This window comes from Epinephelus fuscoguttatus, linkage group LG13 (genome assembly GCF_011397635.1).
Source record: "Epinephelus fuscoguttatus linkage group LG13, E.fuscoguttatus.final_Chr_v1".
NCBI classification, from domain to species: domain Eukaryota; kingdom Metazoa; phylum Chordata; class Actinopteri; order Perciformes; family Serranidae; genus Epinephelus; species Epinephelus fuscoguttatus.
Window position 1 is genome coordinate 35,263,476 of NC_064764.1, and position 21,208 is coordinate 35,284,683.

The window sequence follows — 21,208 nt, forward strand, 5'->3', positions numbered from 1 at the left end:
CCTACCGTTATGGCCCTAGTTAACACTGTGCTACATTACAGAGAAATACAAAACCGCACTAATGAACCTTCATTAATATAGGCCTATATTTTATCGACAAGTGCACGTCACACACTGAGCAAGCCGCCTGTTAATGACGCTCTGGGCTAATGGGCATGTAGCTGGGGGGGTGTATTTCCTTCAGATTCACTGAGGGTTGGGTCACAGAAGGTGATTGAATAGATGAATACAGCCTTGTCTCTAAGTGTAACTGTTTGCAGCTGAGAAAATATCTGTACAGATACACTGACACTCACAGTAGAAAATTAATCTATTTTAAGTTACTCATGACTTTACACTAAAAGGATTTTTTACACTCTGGAACAAATTCTTTACAGTACTCGAGAAGGATGAAGGCATGATGGGAATTTTTCCTCTGTTGTACACTAATAGTCGGGTTGTTCCATCACGTGCATTTACGCCTAAATGGAAATTTTTCCTTGATTTGCAGGATTTTATGACAGTGTAGATGGACACGGCCGTTTACTTATCATCAGCCTATCCCTCATTTTCCATCATTCAAACAAAGAACATAATAGTCAGTGCAGGATTGAGTCACTGCTGATGACGTGGGGACCAACAGCTTTATTTCCTGCTTTGGGATTTTAAAGTTTAAACACCAGTTAACACTTACTCTGCCTTGACGCTTTCAAGAAAGTGTTTAAATAATCTTTTTGAAGGCTGATTAGCTGCTGATGGATTTCACCTTTAACTCTGTCAACATGTAAAATCTCTAAAACACCAAACTGAGTATTTTGGGGCAATAAAACTCTGAAGTTATACATTGAAAATGATTTGTAAAAAGACATAAAAGTCACGGTTACTCGATCTGTTGCTGCCAAAATGACATTTACGGGTCAAAGCTCGATGATGTGAAAAGTGAATTATTTTCCGAGGACATCATCAGTCACACTGATAGATTTTAAACCAAAGAGGCTGATGATTTGTGTGTTTTTGACAGAAGGAATGTGTCAGAACAGGCTGATCCTCTGAATTACTCTGTTCCTGCATCCTCAGGGTATCCTTTGTATCTCTATGGCATTCCCTAAGGTTCATTCCAATACTGGTAGTTTGGCATGTTCTTAAAGTCAAAGCGTCCTCCAGTAAAACTCCAAGACACATCAACCGGATGATAAACTGAAAATTACGCACGTGTATCTGCAGGCTACTGCACAATGCCATCAGGGCCCGTCAACGTGACCTTCAAGTGTTCGCAGAAGCGCAGCACGATGTGCAGAAACAGCAAGGTGTGACAGCCAATCAACAGTTTGTCTCTTACTTTGGTTATGTCACAGTTATAGTTATAATACAGTAGTTAAAGTTTGTTTTATAGCTACACCTGTTGCAACTACTGCGTGAATTTTCCTGAGCTCCTTAAAACAGTTATATCAGTACATAGACATTCACCAGAACATTCAATTAAAAAAAGTACAATACAATGCTCTTCCAAATACAGTGTCTCAGCAATAAATAATAACCTTAATTCTGGACATATTGAGACTGTCAAAGAAGCGTTATTATATGAAATGCTATTGTGTTATGGCTCTGTGGATTGTAATGTCATTTTGTCAGACCACCACTTTTCATCCAGACTCAAAAATCTCCACAACTACTGGATGGATTACCACTAAATTTGCAGACCTGTGGCACATGGAATACTTGTCATCGTACATTTCTGCAAACCACAAATGCGTTGCATTTGTACATTTAATACATAGCATTTTACCATTTCTAGAGTGACATAGTTAGGGTTGCAATATGACATTTTTAAGGTACACATGACTAAACCGAACCACATGCTGTCCACAGCCTTGTTGAAACCTTTCAATGTATCTGCCTCACAATAATGTACAAATGTAACTTATCCGTGGTTCATGGAAATGTACAATGCCAACAGTTTTTCTGGCAATTGGGTTGAAAATTTACCATGAAAAAATCATGGTCCCCAGAGTATGATTTGTCGAAGCAATAATAATAATTTTATATATTCGGCACATTTTAAAGCATACAGTTAGAAAGCTTTTCACATTTAGATAAAATATACACATAAAAAGTCAACTAACACTAACTCAATAATGGCTACACTCCACTAATGCCCCGTTTCCACAGAGCAGTACGGTACAGTTCAGTTCAGTTCGATATGCTTTTATCTCGTTTCCATTGTGAAAAGTTGTGGATGGTACCAATAATACTGGGCTGACTGCTGACAACTTTTAAGGTGGAACATTTACTTGTAATATAATCAATACACAAGCTAACGGCGTGAAACAATCAACACACCTTAGATTTCAGTATGACAATTTTGAACAACAACAAAATGAGTGGATCTTCAAGCGTTTAGACATAAATTTCGTTCGGATTTTGTGAACTGCATATATTCTAATCCTCACTTGGAAAAAAAAGAAAAGCGTTGTGGAGCAGCGTTCCTGTGGGCTCTGGCAACACTAAACCCCTGAGCTTGTCTGAGAAGGACTAAATGCACAAATCTGCTATTTTTAAATATCCCATGGAGAGAGACTCTCACTGCAGCCTGTTCTATTTTGTTCGGAAAATGTCAGCGTGCAGCCTCGTTCTGTGGACGATAAACCAGGTGCAGACTTCCATCTGTGTCACCGCTGATGAGGAAATACAGCGAGTGCTGGACGGAGCAGTGAGTGACAACAACCCCGCCCACATTTAAGAGTACTGTTTGTGGTGGAAACACTAGGGTCTAGGTACCATGTCTGAAGGGTTACTGTTGGTTCGAAAGGTACCATACTGAAAGTGTTTGGTGGAAACAGAGCTTTAGGTGAGCCACTTCTAGGGTTCACTGACATAGCTCATGCTGGGACACTTAATGAGCCATCTTTATAAGTTACAGCTGTGCTTTTCCTGCTTTGATGAATCAAAATGTCTGCTGTAAAAAGGCTCTAAAGACCATTTTCTTGCCTCCATTGCTGCACATGTCTATGTACATGTCTTAAACATTTATGTTGTAATGTTCCAAGTAATTATTTTTCTCTCATGGAAATGAAACAGGAATGTGACACTTATATAATAGCACTGAAAAAGACTGCATGACTTTTATTGCATACATTTTAGATACTCAGGTAGAGAGCAGTGGGCATTATGGTAAGAAATCATGGGATGACTTGCAACAAAAGGTCCTGGGTTTGTCACAGTTCGGACTTTAAGATTTTTGGAATTTGCTCTCTCCTCAAATGACTCTCTGTTACAAGAGGAGCTTCTTGGTTCACTGACGAGCCAAGTGGGCCTGCAGCCAGGCGAAAGCCCTCGTTAGTTCAGTCAATGCTGAACACCAGAAAACAACAATGGTCACCGGGGGTAACATGTCACTGGCTCTCTGCTTCTGAGAATTAAAGCATCCAGTAGACTCCAGGGAAGAGAAGCAGAGATTACTGTGTCCCTCTCACTCCTGACTCTGTGCTGACTGTAACGTCGTATTCATGCATCCACCATGTGATATTTGTGTCTTCACACAGACCTGTGAGAGCTCAGACTCATATCTACATGACATTCCTTACTGTGCATGGAGCACTCACTTGTGAAGCTCCTGCTGAGGAGAATTAACCCTGAGGGCACCCTCAGGTCCCAGCTGACAAAAATGTCACGTTGATGTTAAAGTGTGAAGACTTTTAACTGGAGGGAGCTCCAGCTGAGTGCAACATGGAGCATCAGACTGTGGCAACTCAGTGCGTAAATAACAAAGGATTTCTCCCCCGAACAACTTGTTTAAGTATGTAAAAGATTGTAGGAGATATGGTTGATTTCTAAACTAAAGCTTAACAATAAAGTGAAAAAAACAAGGATGTCAGGACTCTTAAAACATTTTTAGTTTACCACTAGTTTACCACATTTTTAATTTACCACTGGCAGGTGCTGGAGGCAAAAACAACAGCAGCAACCACTTTGGCCTCTGAAGTTTTACATCTCTAAGCTTTAATAGTTGCGTAGCAACATAACACAAGTATAACATATCAGCACAAAGAGATGTAGTATGTATTTTTAATTGCTTGCATATTTGTTTTCTTTAGCCAGCTGGTTTGGCTGTTATCAGGCTATTGAATGGCCATTATCAGTGTTTGTAAGCATCACAGATATGGATTAGCAGGAGGCTGTCATAGGCTACGGTTACATGATGGCTTCTCATTCGGAATGAAATGAATCTGAATGAAATCATTGGGAATTAAAGTGTTTCCAGGTAGTTTACATGGGAAATATTCATTCCGAATGAGGGTTTACATGGGAGATCAGTTCATTCGCCTTTTTTCGGTTTCTGATTGGATAGGGGGCGGGGCGGATGTTACGTGTTTACGTTTACCGGAAGAAAACACTGTAGTCCTCGCTCCGGATAACAAGATGCTTGACGACGCCGTTATTAGTGCCTTTTTCGGGCGTGTTTTGCTTATATTCTTAAAGCAGCAGTACGACAACAACCTTGTTCTGCTAATGCTTCATCTGTTGAGCAGGAGAAGGGAGGTAGAAGACCGTGCTGTGGCGAATGGAAACCGGTGAGTGCAACGAGTCCGACTGCTCTAGCTCAGCCTGTTGCTATGCAGCCAGTTGCTATGCGCGCTATATACGTCATCGCACCAGAAGGGCAAGGAAACGAGCATGCGCAGAAAGACCGGAATGAACTTAAAGAGGAATGAGTGTATACATGCACACAAAATTCTTTCATTCGAAATGACAAACGGAATAAACCACCCCCTTTAATCGGATTTAATTTTCAATCGGAATGGCCGTTCATTCCGATTAAAAGTGGAATTAAACTGTCCATGTAAACGTACTGATACTTACTATCAGGTTCAAAGTTGTGGATGGTACCAATGGAACCGTTCTGTACTGTTCCCATGTTTGGTCCCCCCTCTGTTGGGGTACCTAGCACACAGATCTGGTACTAAAAGGTGGAGCTGTGAACACTGCAGTCTGATTGGTCAGTAGAGGACAGTCACTCTGCTCAGGGCTGAGTTGTGTCTGGTTTTGAGGCTCATGTAACCACTGTTCATACTGTGGAGAGTTTTATTAGTAAACTGTAACTATGAAATAAAGGATGTTTTGCTGCCTCTCACAGCAGCTGAAATCTGAGAAAAAAATCTGCCAATAACTTTTAAGATGTAACAATGACTTTAGTTGTTCTTCTATCTCAGGAATGTTAGGATGACATGTTTCGGTGGAAACTTCCGCCTTCCTCAGAAGTGTCACTTGGCGGTGGTTGTGACACATGTTTATCAGCTGATCTGTTGTAAATCTACCATGAAAAACTCATGGTCCTCAGAGTATGATTTCTTGAAGCAATAATAATAATTGTATATATTCTGCACATTTTAAAGCATAAAGTTACAAAGCTGTTCACATTTGGATAAAATATACACATAAAAATTCAAGTACACATATAGTATATACACACATACATGTGTACTTATACATATACAATGCACTAACTCAATAATGGCTACATTCCACTAATGCCCCGTTTCCACGGAACAGTACATTACAGTTCAGTTTGCTATGCTTTTATTCCGTTTCCACTGTGAAAAGTTGTGGATGGTACCAATGGAACCGTTCTGTACCGTCCCCATGTTTGGTCCCCCCTCTGTTGGGGTACCTAGCACACAGATCTGGTGCCAATACGAATGAGATCAATTACAGATCAAGCTGATTATTCTGTGAACCTGTGAACACTGCAGTCTGATTGGTCAGTAGAGGACGGTCACTCTGCTCAGGGCTGAGTTGTGGCTGGTTTTGAGGCTCATGTAACCACTGTTCATACTGTGGAGAGTTTTATTAGTAAACTGTAACTATAAAATGAAAGGATGTTTTGCTGCCTCTCACAGCAGCTGGGAGTCGGAGAAAAAATAACTTCATTCACTGGGCCGACTGTAACAATCAGCCGATATTAGGGAGGCGTGATCGTCCTGTCAAAAACTGACAGAATGGTCACGCCACCTGCTGTCCGTCTGCCCCCTCTTCTGAGGAAAGTGGAAGTTTCCGCTGAAACATGTCATGGTATATAACATCCTCACATGTCTGAGATAAAAGAACAACTAAAGTCATTATCAGAAACTAAAGACATAATGAACACCACACTTGTAATGTTACTCAGTACATGAGCTGATTACTTGAATCCATCAGTACACCTTAATTTCACTGTAATACTAGGGTCTAGGTACCATGTCTGAAGGGTTACTTTTGGTTCCAAAGGTACCATACTGAAAGTGTTTTGTGGAAACGGGGCTAAAGCCATTGGAATATAAAGGAGAGTATGTCCACTTGCTCCTCAGTAACCTACCCAACTTCCTAGAAGTACACCTACCTCATCAGCTACCACTATACCACTACTCTGCACCTTGATGGTCGTCCACGGTATGTGTTTGCACACTGACATTTTCAGAACAATAAAGAACAGGCTGGATTGTTTAAATCTGTATCACAATCGATGGGATATTTAAAGCCTTGTTGAGCAATGGTGTCCATTCTCTCTTGACCAGTCAACATACTGCAGTGTTTCTAGCTCCACCTTTTTGTTTCGGATCAGTGTGATAGGTATCTCAATAGAGGGGTAATGAAAAAATGAAACAGTATGGAGCAGTTCTGTTGGTATCATTTACAACATTTGACAATGGAAACGCAAAAATAACCATTCTAATGTGTAACAAACTAAACTGAACTGAACATAACTGGAGTGCAACCACTCGTGGCCAAAATGATTATGATGGAAGCGCGGAGGAAGTCAGGTGACAGGTGGCAGGACTTTCAGTAATACTTAATAATCATCATCAATAAATGGCAAGTTGGTAGTTAAATAAACTTAAACTTCAGTTATTGACAGTTGACAGTAGTTTACTGTTAAACAATAAACTAATAATAACGCTTACAAATTATTAGTAATCCTGGTAACATAACAGTTCATCACAACATTTTATGTTCAATACTAAGTCTTTGTTAATGGTTTAAACTTGAGTGCAGACTTTTTTCTTGCAGTACTGGATTAGTTACTAGATTTTGGCCACAATAGCAAAGCTTGCTGAACATTATGCCATCTTTCCTCAAGCATCTAAAAAAAAGTACATAATCAATACGACAATCACAAACAGCTGAATCAGATAATTAATTCTAAAGATCAGTCCACTGAATTAGCTGCACAGATTTAGACCTGTTTTTTCTGATTAGCTTGATCGTTTTCACGGCAGATATTTGGACTTGGCATAGAGGAAATAAAGTGTAATCAAAAAAAATGATACCTTGTTCTATTTACTGCAGGTGTTTCATTTCAAAGACCGCACTACTGCGCATGTAGCTCCTGACATATTTGTTTTGACACTTAAATGGAACAGAGCCATGATTGATGCGAGTTAATATGTCTGCGCCTTAAAAATGTCAGCGAAGAGAAAGTGGGTTTGCATATTTTGCAGCCACAGTAAATCAGCTAGCGTGTGTAAGAACAACCAAACAGTTTTTTTGTTCATTTTCAATTTTTAGTGAAACTGAATGACTTTACAAGAAGTCTTAAAATTTAACAGCGTAGTCGTTACAATAATGTAAACGCGCAGATACATTTTTTTGTAGTGAAAAAAACAGGCAACGTGCTTGCTTCGTACTTTTCTCATTAGAACCAGATGTTTTATTTGATTTCTTTGTCTCAGGTGCATGCTCAGTTCAGTTGAGAAAAAATCCTCTTACTGATGAGAATTTCTCTCATAGCAAATTCTGAGCATCATCGACACATCAAAAAGAACAAACCTGTCTGACAGGAATGATCGTTCTGTCTTCCCTACAGTTCCCCTTGTCAAAGTTGATCAGCAGGTAAATCCTGAACATTAATCAGTCTCAGCTGTCACAGCTCAGCATATGGGCCTGGCTCAGAGTCAGGGTGGATGTCTGAGGTGTTACACAACCTGAACATGTCTCAGAAGAAAACAGATTCCTCTCTCAGATAGAGGCAACATGTGTAAAGCTTTTATTGCTGCTTGAGCCAAAAGCAGTTGAAGTGGATGAACTGAGTTTCATCCCACTGCCCGGGCATGTGCCTTAAAATGCTTTGGATTTTAGACAGAGGAGAAAGTGGAGTCGTTAGAATAAACTGGACCAGAGTTACGGCTATAGCGTAGGTCACAGTGTAGACTCTACGTCGACGTGGAGCCTACGCCGTAGCTATGGCATTGATTCAACGCAGAAGTAGTAGGTGTTACAGGTCAGTAATAGGGACCTTGGAGAAGAAAGTACAATAAATGGTCTAAAATTGTGGCTGGATGTGGCAAATATGTGAAAAAAGCGAGGGGAAAGTTTACACAATAAAAGATACTGTACAGATACTAGGACTATGTATGGTCTAAAGAATTATGAGACCGGAACCAGTATCAGTACCCTTAAAGTGATAATGATGCCTAGTGGTGTAGTGGTAGTTGATGTAGCTGGAGAGGTTACCAAGAAAGAAGTGGGAATAGTTATATATTCCAATAGGTTTTTTGCTGATAGGTTGATATACTGCAAACCAGAGGTGTCCAAACTTTTTTTAATGAGGGCTTGATTAGATAAAGCAAAAATACCTGGGGGGCAAGCTGCTTCTTGCATTATATGGGGTTATTTTTAAAAAAAAAAATGAAATAAAATAAAAATTAAAAGAATTTATTTATTTTATGGTATCATATTATTTATTTATATGAAAATATTTATACAAATGAGACGAACACAACTGTTTCACCTTTGAGTGAAAAAATATCAAACTTTCCAATGTTCCTCGCTGTTGACTTTGCGCTTCTTTGTTTTTGGCCATGTCTACCTAGACCCAGTGGCAATATGTCTGCTATTTGGTAGCCATTCATTTGCATGTTTGTTGTCTGTCTATGAAAATATATTCGTCTCGCCTGCGTAGTTCCTACTAGGTGCATGTCTGTGAACTCTGGTCATAGTCCTGGCATTGTGAGGTGAACAGAAAAAATGCAAAGTGATCTTGCTTGACTGACCAATATTGTGTGGTGTTCACACAAGGTGCTGGCTGTTAAAAATCTTTGACTTTGGATATGCAAGCTGTTAACGGTTACAAAAAGAAGTTGGCATACTAGAACTGCCCCCTAGAAGTCGGAGATTCTAATCATCAGTCAGAGACCCCTCAGTTGACTGAGTTTGTTTCAAGTCAAGAAGTCTTTTTTTCAGTGTGCTCTGCAGTGTAGTTCAGAGGACATTTTGGTCCCCAGATTTTGCTGCAGAGAGAGCACTTTTGACTTTCACGCTACTCTTTGGTACAGAGCTGTGGACATGATGCAGCAGCAGCAAGGAGGAAAGACTTTGCACTGCAAGGCTGAGATAACAGTTGAGATAACGGGATATTGTCACCATCGGTAATCACGAATAAGTGGTGGTGCTCGCTTGGCCCCACATGACCCAAATGGTGTTATTTAAAGGCACCAAGGCTAGCTTGCCAGTGGAGGCTGGAGGTTGAGCAGTGGGCATTATGTTACTTTCAACATGTTAATGTGGCTAACTGGCAGTCAGCAAAGTCAGCAGAAAATAAAATAATTTACATCACTAGTGCTTTGAAATGCAGCACTAAAGCTTACTGAGTCAACGGAGTACCAAACCAAAAGACAAGGCCTCTTGTATTTCACGTCATTTTGTGTTTTTGTTAGTCAGCAGTTAATGGGTGTCAGGTTGTCGAAAGTAATTTCAACCAAAACTGACATTCCCTGGGCTAGGTATGCATGGTGCATTTGACACCAGTGTTAACAGCACAACTTCTACTTTAGTTTAGGTCCGAAAAGTGTGACAGCTAGTTTAAAATATATCAGGTAAAGGTTGTTGTGAGTCAGTGGGATTTTTTTAATTAAGATGTTTCAGTTAGAAACACATTTTTGTTGCAAAAAGAGACGCTTCATTGGAATAGAAGGTAATAGAACTCAGTATTTCTTCCCTCACAAGAGGTCAGAAAGGGTCTTATTATTTTTATGTTTGTGTGTTCTTCATTTGTTCCAATCAACATCATTTTTCTGTCGTGTAAATGTCACATCTATCTTTCACACACACAATCTCACTGCTGGCTATATCATGTTGTGGAGTCAGAGAGTTAGAGAAACTGGTTTGTTCTGGTCGACTGATTTTCTTTGATGTTGGTGTCAAAGGTCGCGGGCTGTAGTGTACACAAGTAAGAGAAGTTGATTAATGTCACTTTTCACCAAGCAGTCACCCATAGACACTAATCCTCTACATCTTTCAGCTTTGGCTTTGTGTTTGTGTTTCTTCTATCTTTCATCTAAGAGATATGAACTACAATAGAGGAGACTGAAGTTACAGGAATTTTGACAACTTAAAGGTTTTTTTTTCTTTTCTTTTTTCAAGCATAAATGCCAAACAGTGGGGCGCCCTGATGGCCTAATGGTTAAGGCACAAACCATATGACTGCCCATGCTTCTGTTGGTCTCGTGTTACTGTCAATGAACTTAGAAAGCCAAAAATAAGTTAAATTAAATGCCAAACATTGACTGCTTCCTGCCTCCTCAGTGTGAGGATTTGCAGCTTCTCTTCTCTTTTTTAAATGTAATATCTTTGGGTCTTTGACTATTGGTCACACAGAACAAGCAATTTGATAATGACATCCTCTTGAAATCTTGGTAAATATGAAAAGAATTTGAGTATTTTACACACTTCTTTTTTTATGACACTAAAACTCGACACTGCATAATTTAAAGAAAGTAGACTGAGGGAATTAAGTGGCTCTAAGGTTTATTATTCGAGGTACTGAGGAACTAAGCTGTTAAGTAAACACACCATTTTCAAATATTAACTTCTTGAATAAAACAGGTGTATTAGATCGTTATGATGGTTGTCAATTTGTTTTAGATATTATGGGCTTCTGTAAAGGCAGTGGTGGAAGCAAAATTCAGCTCCTTTACTTGAGTAAATGAAAATCGAAACAGACAACTTTTCCACCAAGCGTTTCCAAGTGGTATTATTTTTGGTGCTGCAAAGACAATCGTATCACTTTCCATTTTGCTCAGAGCTGAGCAACAAACAACAACACAGGTTGTAAGGCCAACGTATTTTGTTTTCCACAGTTTTAGTTAACTAGGGATGGGTATTGTTAGGATTTTATTTGCGTAGTACTGTCATCAATACTCCTTGCTGGTTCGGTTCTTTATCGATACTCTTATTGGTTCTCATTCATATTTAAATAATTGCGTTTTATAAAAATATATGTTTTTTTAGAAAAGAATAAATTCAGAACAGGATTAGAAGTGAATATTTTAAATTAAACTAAATGTTTCCATAGCAGCAACGGTAACAGCCTAGTCACAGTATAAACTCAATATGATCTCACTAGAAACTAGTTTAAAATGTCAATTCATCACATTTCTGACATCAAAATACTCAGTGAACTTTACAAAGAATGAAGAACCCAGACATCAGTTACCATCAGTCACTCCCCCTGTCATCTGTCTTCCTCTTTCTGCTGCTGATGTGAGTCACTGCCTATAGGTACCACTGGTACAGAGAGGAGCGGATGGTTTGTCCCAGACAGCAGCCAAGTTTAACAGAATTGATCAACTTATGAAATACATTGCAAACTGAGCTAGACAGTGGGGCTACATACAGACAGCTTTCATTTGAGCTTGGTTGTAAAAATGAGCTATTAGCCAAAGTAGCGCGCTGTGCTGGTGTAAAACAGCATCAGTGGATGAGAACCTGCAGATCAAACTAAAGCAGTCTGAGTACAGAGGTATTCTTGTGCAAAAAACACATAGTCAAGTCAGAAATAGACAGGTAATAAATAGTGAAAGACGCTCAGTCGTAGATAGTGTTTGCTCTTACTGTAGCCCTGTCGTGGCTCATATAAGGGAGGGAAACCAATAGAAGTAGCAAAAGTTTGACTCTAAGAGCTCTGCGACATTGCACACAGGGGAGCGCCAACTTGAACCTCATCAAACATGTTTATGTTTATGTTGGTTGAACAGGTGTATTGTTAAAGTGTTGGCTTTTTACTGGTAAAGGTTTTATTGCACTTACTTTTAGTCAGTAACTGTCATCAGCTCTTTGCATTATCATCACTTTGTCTCCACCGTGTCCTGTGTGTATGAATGAGCTCAGCCCAACACAGAGAGCAATGGAGAAGGTGTAGTGTGATAATAAATTACACCAGAATGTTAAAAAATACCAGTAAATGAACAAATAATGTCAGAGGTTATCAATTCTATGGTATTGGAGCCTTTCTTATACCAGGTTTTGGTACCCATTCCTGCACGTAACTGGAGATATCAACCAGTGGGTACCAGGGAAAACAAAAGCACTATCCTGCCCCTTGTTTGGTTGCACAATGGTCGAGGTACTTTCTTTGTGCTGTAAATCGAGCCTTCATTATACCAGGAGATTGTACCTGGTGGTAGATAGAATTGGATACTGAAAGCAAGGTTTATAGGGGCCGAACCAGACGCTGATGGTGTCATTATGTGTGTCTTTCCGCTGAAATCTTCAGCAATGCATCATATTCTTGATATTCATGGTGTCAGAAGAACAGCCCTGTTTTCTGCTTGGTGATGATGCATTTTCCTGCTGATCCAAGAGAGTTTTTTTTAATAGTTTATTTATGTTAAGTAGGGATGGGAATTAATATAATTTTATCGCAGGACTTCCCGTACATTAATTTATTTGTGACTGCCTGCCAGCATGTTTTTACTGGACAGGAAGGGGCGGAAAAATGTTAACCTTAAAAGTAACTGAAGCTGTCAGGACAATATTTGGCTCTGAGATGTAGTGAAGTAGAAAGTTGCATAAAATAGAAGTACTCGAGTAAAGTACAAATACCTCAAATGTGTACTTGACTAATATTTGAGTAAATGCACTTGGGTTAAATTCCACCACAGAAAACTAATAATACGATTTAGAACAAGTTTTAACTGCTGGGTTGCTTCGATACATGACGCTGACAAGCCCTTCAGTAAGTGCACACCCCTTTGTGTTCTTTGTGTTCAACTGTGTGTAATTGTGGCTCAATAACGTATCACTACTGTTCCATATAGTCACACAATGGAGGGTTACACCGTGCACAAAGTCACAATGCAGGCTACTGTGACACACACCTTATGATGTGTGATCTGTAGAATGGTTTGTGTCACGCAGTTTGCATCACACACCCTGAGGCGTTGTTTTAATTTGAATCATCGTTGACAATTAAAACAACAAGTTCCTGAACATAAGTTGTATTTGGAAATCCTTTGTATTCAGCACCATAATAAAATGTGCAGGAAGTAAGCAGCACAAGAAAAGGTACACAATCACGTGTGACGTTGACCAACTGCAAACTGTCTTGGCAGCACTGACCTTTGATGGAAAAAGACTTTTTGACATGTGACAGCAGGAGAAGCATGTGTAAATAATGAAATTAAAGATGGCTAAATACCATTCAGTTGCTTCTTTTTTAGGGTCATGTTTTTCTGGACTCACTAAAACATTGTCATGGATATTTGAATAGAACAGAGCCATAGTTAATGTTATTAGTAACACCTGTGCCTTTCCTGCTATGACATGTCAAAGAGACCCATGTGGACCACGAGAATAGTGCTGTTTTTACTGGAGCTAAGGAAATAAATAGTAAACCTACTGTATTAACAGAGAATGCATTATCACCAAGTTTTATGACCAAGCTCCACCAAATGAGACACAACTTTTAGGACTGTCCTCTTCATGTCCATTTTTTCCTCAGACTTAATTTGCAGTAACCAGTGTTTGTCACCTCATGACCGGCAACTCGTCAGTCACTTCATCACAGATCTTCCAGAATGACCCATTACATTAGGAAGCAAGAATAAGTTCCACTGTGGCAACAACTCGGCAGCATCAGCAGGCCAACTGGAAAGTAGTCATGTTACATTTGTGAACGATCTGATTGTCTGTGAAGATTCTCAGTCATCCAGGTCATGATAATCTTAAGTGCTATGTTGTAGGTAACTGGACTTGCTTGAGTTTCTTGAATACGTTTTGCCTCTCATCCAAGAGGCTTCTTCAGTTCTCACGGACTGGTGCAGAATTGCAGGCTTCAAACTCTTTGTGGGTTTGAACCCCAGAGTCGTTGAGGTCACATGTGAGCTCTGAGTTTTAGAGTCGATAAGGTCACATGTGAGTCACTTACCCACCCGGACATCTTGTGTGTCATTAGGGTTAGATGGGTCCAGGTGTGGGTGGGTCCTCGTACTCCACACCAGTTCGTTAGAACTGAGAAAGGCTCTTAGATGAGAGGCGAAACGTCCTCAAGAAACTCAAGCATGTCCAGTTGCCTACGATACAACGATTTGTTTCTTTTCAACGACTCATGGATACGAATGAAGGGAACCAAGTAGTATTTGGTGAGAGCTAGGGCTGGGTATCATTCAAAAATTACAATACTTGTCACTTTAAGTGGTACTGATATCAAGAGAGTACTTCATTTGGTGGCATCTCTGTTCACTGAACTGCCAACTCTATCAGATACAAATAGTCATTTTTTCCTAGATCTGGTTAAAAAATTCTGCTCAGGTATCTGTCATGGCATTTTACAAAATGGTTAAAAAAAAGCCTGTGCATTCTCGAAAAGAAGTCTGAATGTTTGCCAGTTGGGTGACTGTTCACTAAAGCCCTGTTTCCACCGAGCAGAATGTTACAATACAGTACAGTTCAGTGCGCTTTTTTCTGTTTCCACTATGAAAAGTTGTCGATGATACCAATGAAACCGTTCTGTACCGTCCTCAGTTTTGGTCCCCCCTCTGTTGGGGTACCTAGCACACAGATCTGGTACTAAAAGGTGGAGCTGTAAACACTGCAGTCTGATGGGTCAATAGAGGATGGTCACTCTGCTCAGGGCTGAGTTGTTGCTGGTTTTGAGGCTCATGTAACCACTGTTCATACCGTGGAGAGTTCTATTAGTAAACTGTAACTTTGAAACAAAGGATGTTTTGCCTCGCAGCAGCTGGAGTCGGAGAAAAGAATAACTCAATTCACTGGGCCGACTGCTGGGTGCTTTTAAGGTGGAACCTTAACTTGTAATGTTACTCAATGCATGAGTTGATGATGTGAATCAATCAACACACTTTAAATTTCACTGTGACAACTTTGACCATTACTTTAGTTTTTATGACATACAATTTTAGTAATGAGTGGATCTTCAAGAGTTTATATATATTAATTTTGACCAGGTCATGTGAACTGCATATATTCTAATCTTCACTCTGAGAAAAAAAAAAGTGTTGTGGAACGCTGTTCCTGTGGGCTCCAGCAACACTAAACCCCTGAGCTTGCCTGAGAAGGACTAAATGCACAAACCCGCTTTTTTAAAATATCCCATGGAGAGAGACTCTCACTGCAGCCTGTTCTATTTTGTTCTGAAAATGTCGGTGTGCAGCCTCGTTCTGTGGACGATAAACCAGGTGCAGACTTCCAACTGTGTCACCAATAATGAGGAAATACAGTGAGTGCTGGACGGAGCAGTGAGTGACAACAACTCCGCCCACATTTAAGAGTACTGTTGTGGTGGAAACACTAGGGTCTAGGTACGATGTCTGAAAGGTTACTGTCCCAAAATTGTTTGGCGGAAATGGGGCTTAACACAGCTTGTAAGCTTGTAAGCCATTGATTACACCCTCAAACTAGTATGACCAGTAGTCCAAAAAAGATTAAAATAGGACTATAGGTTTGTTATTGAGCATCAAGGCCTTGTGATCGTTCTTACATAACAGGGACCCTCCATAACCCCTCTAAACACACACATACACACACAGAAAATAGTCTTTGAGTCAGGGCCAGCGTTGGAAAGCAGAGTGGCTGAGAAAGCAACTGGTTCCCCCCAGTGATTATGGTGGAGAAAGACCCCACCCACCGCCTCGCTTTGCTCAGATAACAGGCCCGTTGTTGAACACAGGACCCAAACAAAGACGACCCTGTCCCTTTCCTCTTGCTCACCCTACTCTCTGTCTCCGTATCCAAGCTTTGATTTCCTCCCGTGGTCGGCCAACAGGTATCTCTAACCAAAAGATTACCTGAACCACTCCCTCGGTCTCTCCCTCCTTCCATCCTCAGCCTCTCTCCTCCCAGTACTGACTACATAATCCTGAGGACACAGAATTGGCTGATTAGGGAAACTTTATATGGTGGGAGTAGTCTGATGGGATCAAAGGGAATTTGGCTCGTCCAAAACCCTGGAGGTAAAAAGCTGTGACCTGCCTAACCTGAAATGCCAGGATAATATGTTCTAAATTTTGAGCTGCAGTTAATCAATCAATCAATCAATTTTATTTATAAAGCCCAATATCACAAATCACAATTTGCCTCACAGGGCTTTACAGCATACGACATCCCTCTGTCCTTATGACCCTTGCAGCGGATAGGGAAAAACTCCCCAAAAAACCCCTTTAACGGAGGAAAAAAAACAGTAGAAACCTCAGGAAGAGCAACTGAGGAGGGATCCCTCTTCCAGGACGGACAGACGTGCAATAGATGAATAAGAAGAATAAATTAACAGTAATCCGTATGGCACAATGAGACAGAGACAGAGAGAGAGAGAGATGCAGGTAATGACAGTAGCTTACAACAACATTGTTGAAAGTAATAATATTATAGTTATAGTTCTGGCTACTGTGATACAATATGTTGAAAGTATGTATTAATACCTGGCAGTATACATGTGTGACAATAGTCATATGTGTATAATAACAGAAGAAGTATGACTAATGACTAATGATGGCAGCAGCAGCATGAGGCATCTGGCAGGACCACGGCAGCAGCACAACCACACACGTCACGCTGTCCAGGCACCGCTGCGATATGAGTTAATCTGAGAGACAGTGGAGCACAAAGGCTTCGGAGAAGAAGCCGAGTTAGTGACATCCAGAATGGCCGAGTTAGCAAGATGTAGTAATAGGATACGACAGAGAGAGAGAGAGAGAGAGAGAAGGAGAGAAGGTGCCCGGTGTATTATAGGGGCGTCCTCCGGCAGACTAGGCCTAAGTCAGCCTAACTAGGGGCTGGTACAGGGCAAGCCTGAGCCAGCCCTAACTATAAGCTTTATCAAAGAGGAAAGTCTTAAGACTAGTCTTAAATGTGGAGACGGTGTCTGCCTCCCGGACCGTAACAGGAAGATGATTCCACAGGAGAGGAGCCTGATAGCTGAAGGCTCTGGCTCCTGATCTACTAATAATAATTAAGTACTAATTTGCATGCATTTCCAGAACAGAAACCCAAACATTGGATAAAGCCAGGTTCAAAATTCTTGTTGACACATTAGAGTTGGTGGTTTTGGATATCCCTTTTTATCACTCCAAAAATCATAAAATACTGTCAAAAGTCATGAAAAAAACATTTTCATCGTGTTTTCAGGAATAAAATGTCATATAAATCAGGCTATGAATGATATATGAACAAATCCCTCTGTCAGAACCTCCAGACAATAAATAGGAACTGGAATTACTGCCTTGTGATTGTATGCCTCTGTGAACCAGTCAAGTTGCACCATGTCTGTGAAGACATGAATGCTTCACACACATCTTTCCCCGACAGCAAAAACGATCTATACAATCAGCACAGTTTCAAGCTGGGCACCCAAGATTAGAGTTACCAAATCAGTATCTGACCAAATCTTTTATGACGTTTGGTCAGATATGTTATGATGTTAAATTATGGCCAGGAAAGTGTTTTTGCAGAACATTATGATGTCAAAGTGAAGTTGACCTTTGACCTTTGGACTCCTTCATTTTATTATATTAGACATTGGTGTAAAATTTTGTTATAATTCGCATAAGAATTCTTGAGTTATGGCCAAAAGTATCTTGTATTAAATCACAGTGACCTTGACCTTTGACCCACAACCACCAAATTCTAATCAGTGCATTGTTAAGTCCATGTGGACTTTTGTGCCAAAGTTGAGGATACTCCATGAAGGCCTTCTTGAGATATCGCATTCATGAGAATGAGATGGACACAGAGTCACACTGACGTTAATGTTTCACCATCAAATTCTGGTCAGTTCATTTGTGACTCGAAGGGGACATTTGTCCTAAATTTGACGAGATTCCGTCTCGGTGTGCTTGAGATATTGACCTTTGACCACCAAAATCTAATCAGTTCATCGTTGGGTCAGAGTAAACATTTGTGCTAGATCTGAGAAAATTCCCCAAAAGTGTTCTTGAGATATTGTGTTACATGAATGAAGACAGACAATGTCACAGTAACTTTGACCACCAAAAACTGAATAGTTCACCGTTGATTCCAGGTGAACATTTGTGCCAAATTTGAAGAAATTTCCTCAAGGTGGTCTTGAGATGTTGCATTCTTGAGAATGGAATGTACTGAAAAATGGACAACCCAAAAACATAATGCCTCTGGCCATGGCTGTTACCAATGCAGAGGCATGGTAAAACTAGAAAGGCTGGTGTATGTAAGTGCTGATTCAAAAAACAAAGTCTTTAAAGATATATCATGTAAGATTTAAAACATTTTAGACCACAAAAAGACACTACAGGTAAATAGGGTAATTTTTTTTTCAAATGATGAATTACCTAATTAAACATGAGCTTTTTGCATAAATATTCAGAACAGAACCCTGAAGTAAAATAAACACCTACATGTGTATTTTGAACGTTTTCTCTCCACTAAATGGAAAGAAGACATACTGTTGAGGAAAAATAGCCCAAAATTTTAAAATTGACAAGTGCATGTAAAAAAAAAAAAAAGGTTTTAACATGTAGTGTTTCCCATTAATATGAATAAATTGTTGTTATTTTTTTGTCTCTCTTTCTAAATCAGGATGGTGTTATCACTGTCAAGGACATTGACCTGGTGATGTCAGAGGGGCTAGGAATGCGTTATGCCTTCATAGGTCCCATGGAAACAATGCACCTCAATGCACCTGCAGGTAATGTTCCTTCTTTGGACTTTTTGCTCACATGAACAACAGGTCATCACCCAAAAAAACAAAATTTTAAGCTTTTGTTTTGAGCAAAAATTCGAGAAACAGAAAGATGAAGCAAAAGGAAGATAAGCATGGTAAACGGGGTAAATGTAGTAATAGGTTTTATTGCAGTTGATCAGGTTTTTGACCAATACGAATGAGATCAATTACAGATCAAGCTGATTATTCTGTGAACCTGTGAACACTGCAGTCTGATTGGACAGTAGAGGACGGTCACTCTGCTCAGGGCTGAGTTGTTGCTGGTTTTTAGGCTAATGTAAACACTGTTCATACCGTGGAGAGTTTTATTAGTAAACTGTAACTATAAAATGAAAGGACATTTTGCTGCCTCTCACAGCAGCTTGAATCTGAGAAAAAAAATAACTTCATTCACTGGGCCGACTGCCGGCAACTTTAAAGGTGGAATGTTAACTTGTAATGTTACTCAATGTATTAGTTGATGACATGAATCCATCAACACACCTTAAATTTCACTGATGAGTTTGACCATTACTTTAGTTTTTATATGACATACACTTTAAATAATGAGTGGATCTTTAAGCATTTATATTTATTAATTAACACCGGGACAGCATATATCCCAATCCTCATTCGAAGAACAAAAGCATAGCTGAGCGTTGTTCCTGTGGGCAGCAACACTAAACCCCTGAGCTTGCCTGAGAAGGACTAAATGCACAAACCTGCTATTTTTACATATCCCATGGAGAGAGACTCTCACTGCAGCCTGTTTTATTTTGTTCTGAAAATATCGGTGTGCAGCCTCGTTCTGTGGACAATAAATGAGGTGCAGACTTCCATCTGTGTCACCGCTGATGAGGAAATACAGTGAGTGCTGGACAGAGCAGTGAGTGACAACAACCCCACCCACATTTAGGAGTACTGTGTGTGTTGGAAACACTAGGGTCTATGTACCATGTCTGAAGGGTTACTTTTGGTTCCAAAGGTACCATACCAAAAGTGTTTAATGGAAACGGGGCTTAAGCGGTAGTCAATATTTAATTCAGTGGGGATCCCATCAAAGTTTTAAGTATACGTTTACTGTCTTTTTTTGGTGATTTACACACAGTATTTCTCATGTTATACAAAAAGAATGAGAGGATAAATACTTGAAATGACTGAGGAAACTATCAGTTGTATAAAGTACAATCACTGGTAATTTAACATGATTACAACTGTTCAGCTTCTGTTCCAGCCCTCAAGATGAACCTTTAAACTATGACAGATGTGATTTACACTGCAGGAACTACATACTAAAAACATACCAAAGTTATTACCACTAAAATTTTTAGGTGACAGTAATTTTATGAAGAGCTTTTAGTAAGAATGCCACGTCCTTGGTTATATAGAACATGTGGGAGTCAACATTGACACAGCTCACATGTCTGAGCTCAACATACATGTACTGTACTGTACTGTGACTCACAGAGACTGAGGGTCAACCATCAGGGAGATGGAAATTATCTAAGGTGAGTGTGAAACCCAGAGAGAAACCCTGACTGTGTACACACACACAAAAAAAGGGACGCTTTGGCAGAACAAAGCAGTCTTTTGATGGGACCCGATGAATGCACTCCCTCACACCAGTAATCCAAAACTCACAGAGCCAACATCACAGCCTTCAAACCAGGTGCCAGCTCTATCTGTAGATACAGTCCTAAAGCTTTCTACTGAGGTTTTTTTTTCTGTTCAGGAAACAGTAGAATGATCATGTTCACAAAAGATCGCTCAGACCTACTCCTGTTGTTACTTCCCGTCCTTAAATCAGTCCAATCAGATACTAGAGCACTCAGGCTCTCCATCTATGTCTGTCTCTGCTAAGCCTGAATGACTCGGCTTTTGTAAAACCATGTACCTGCACAGGACGGCATTATCCTTAAAGGAACTAGTCTAGTGCCTGTTCAAAACAGGCCTGTTCGGACCGGGCTGATTGCTTAGCCTGTCGTATTGCTGCCAAAAAGCAATATGCAACTCAGCTGTATTCTTCTTACTTACTGTGTACCTTGACTTCAAAGGAAAACATGCTACTTCATTTACTGCATTCAGAGTCTACTTACAGAATATAAAACTACAAAAGCAGGTCCACTCCCCAGAAATTGCTCCTTTTGGAAATTTTAATCACATCACCACATGTGACGTTTCGGGCACCAGCCCTTCATCAGACATGAACAAGATAAGGAGACACACCTCTACAACCAATGGTGGTCGCCCAGCAGATCATGTGAGAACAAAATTACACACCACAGT

The 21,208-nt window shown here is 40.0% G+C and overlaps 1 protein-coding gene across 1 annotated transcript in view; it reads left to right on the forward strand.

The window, feature by feature from the left end:
- cryl1 (crystallin, lambda 1) overlaps positions 1 to 21,208 on the forward strand; it is a 57,872-nt gene that overhangs the window by 26,291 nt on the left and 10,373 nt on the right. Inside the window, exon 7 of the mRNA XM_049595114.1 lies at positions 18,799 to 18,907. Within this exon, the coding sequence (XP_049451071.1) occupies positions 18,799 to 18,907 (109 nt within the window). The remainder of the gene's footprint in view (positions 1 to 18,798; positions 18,908 to 21,208) is intronic.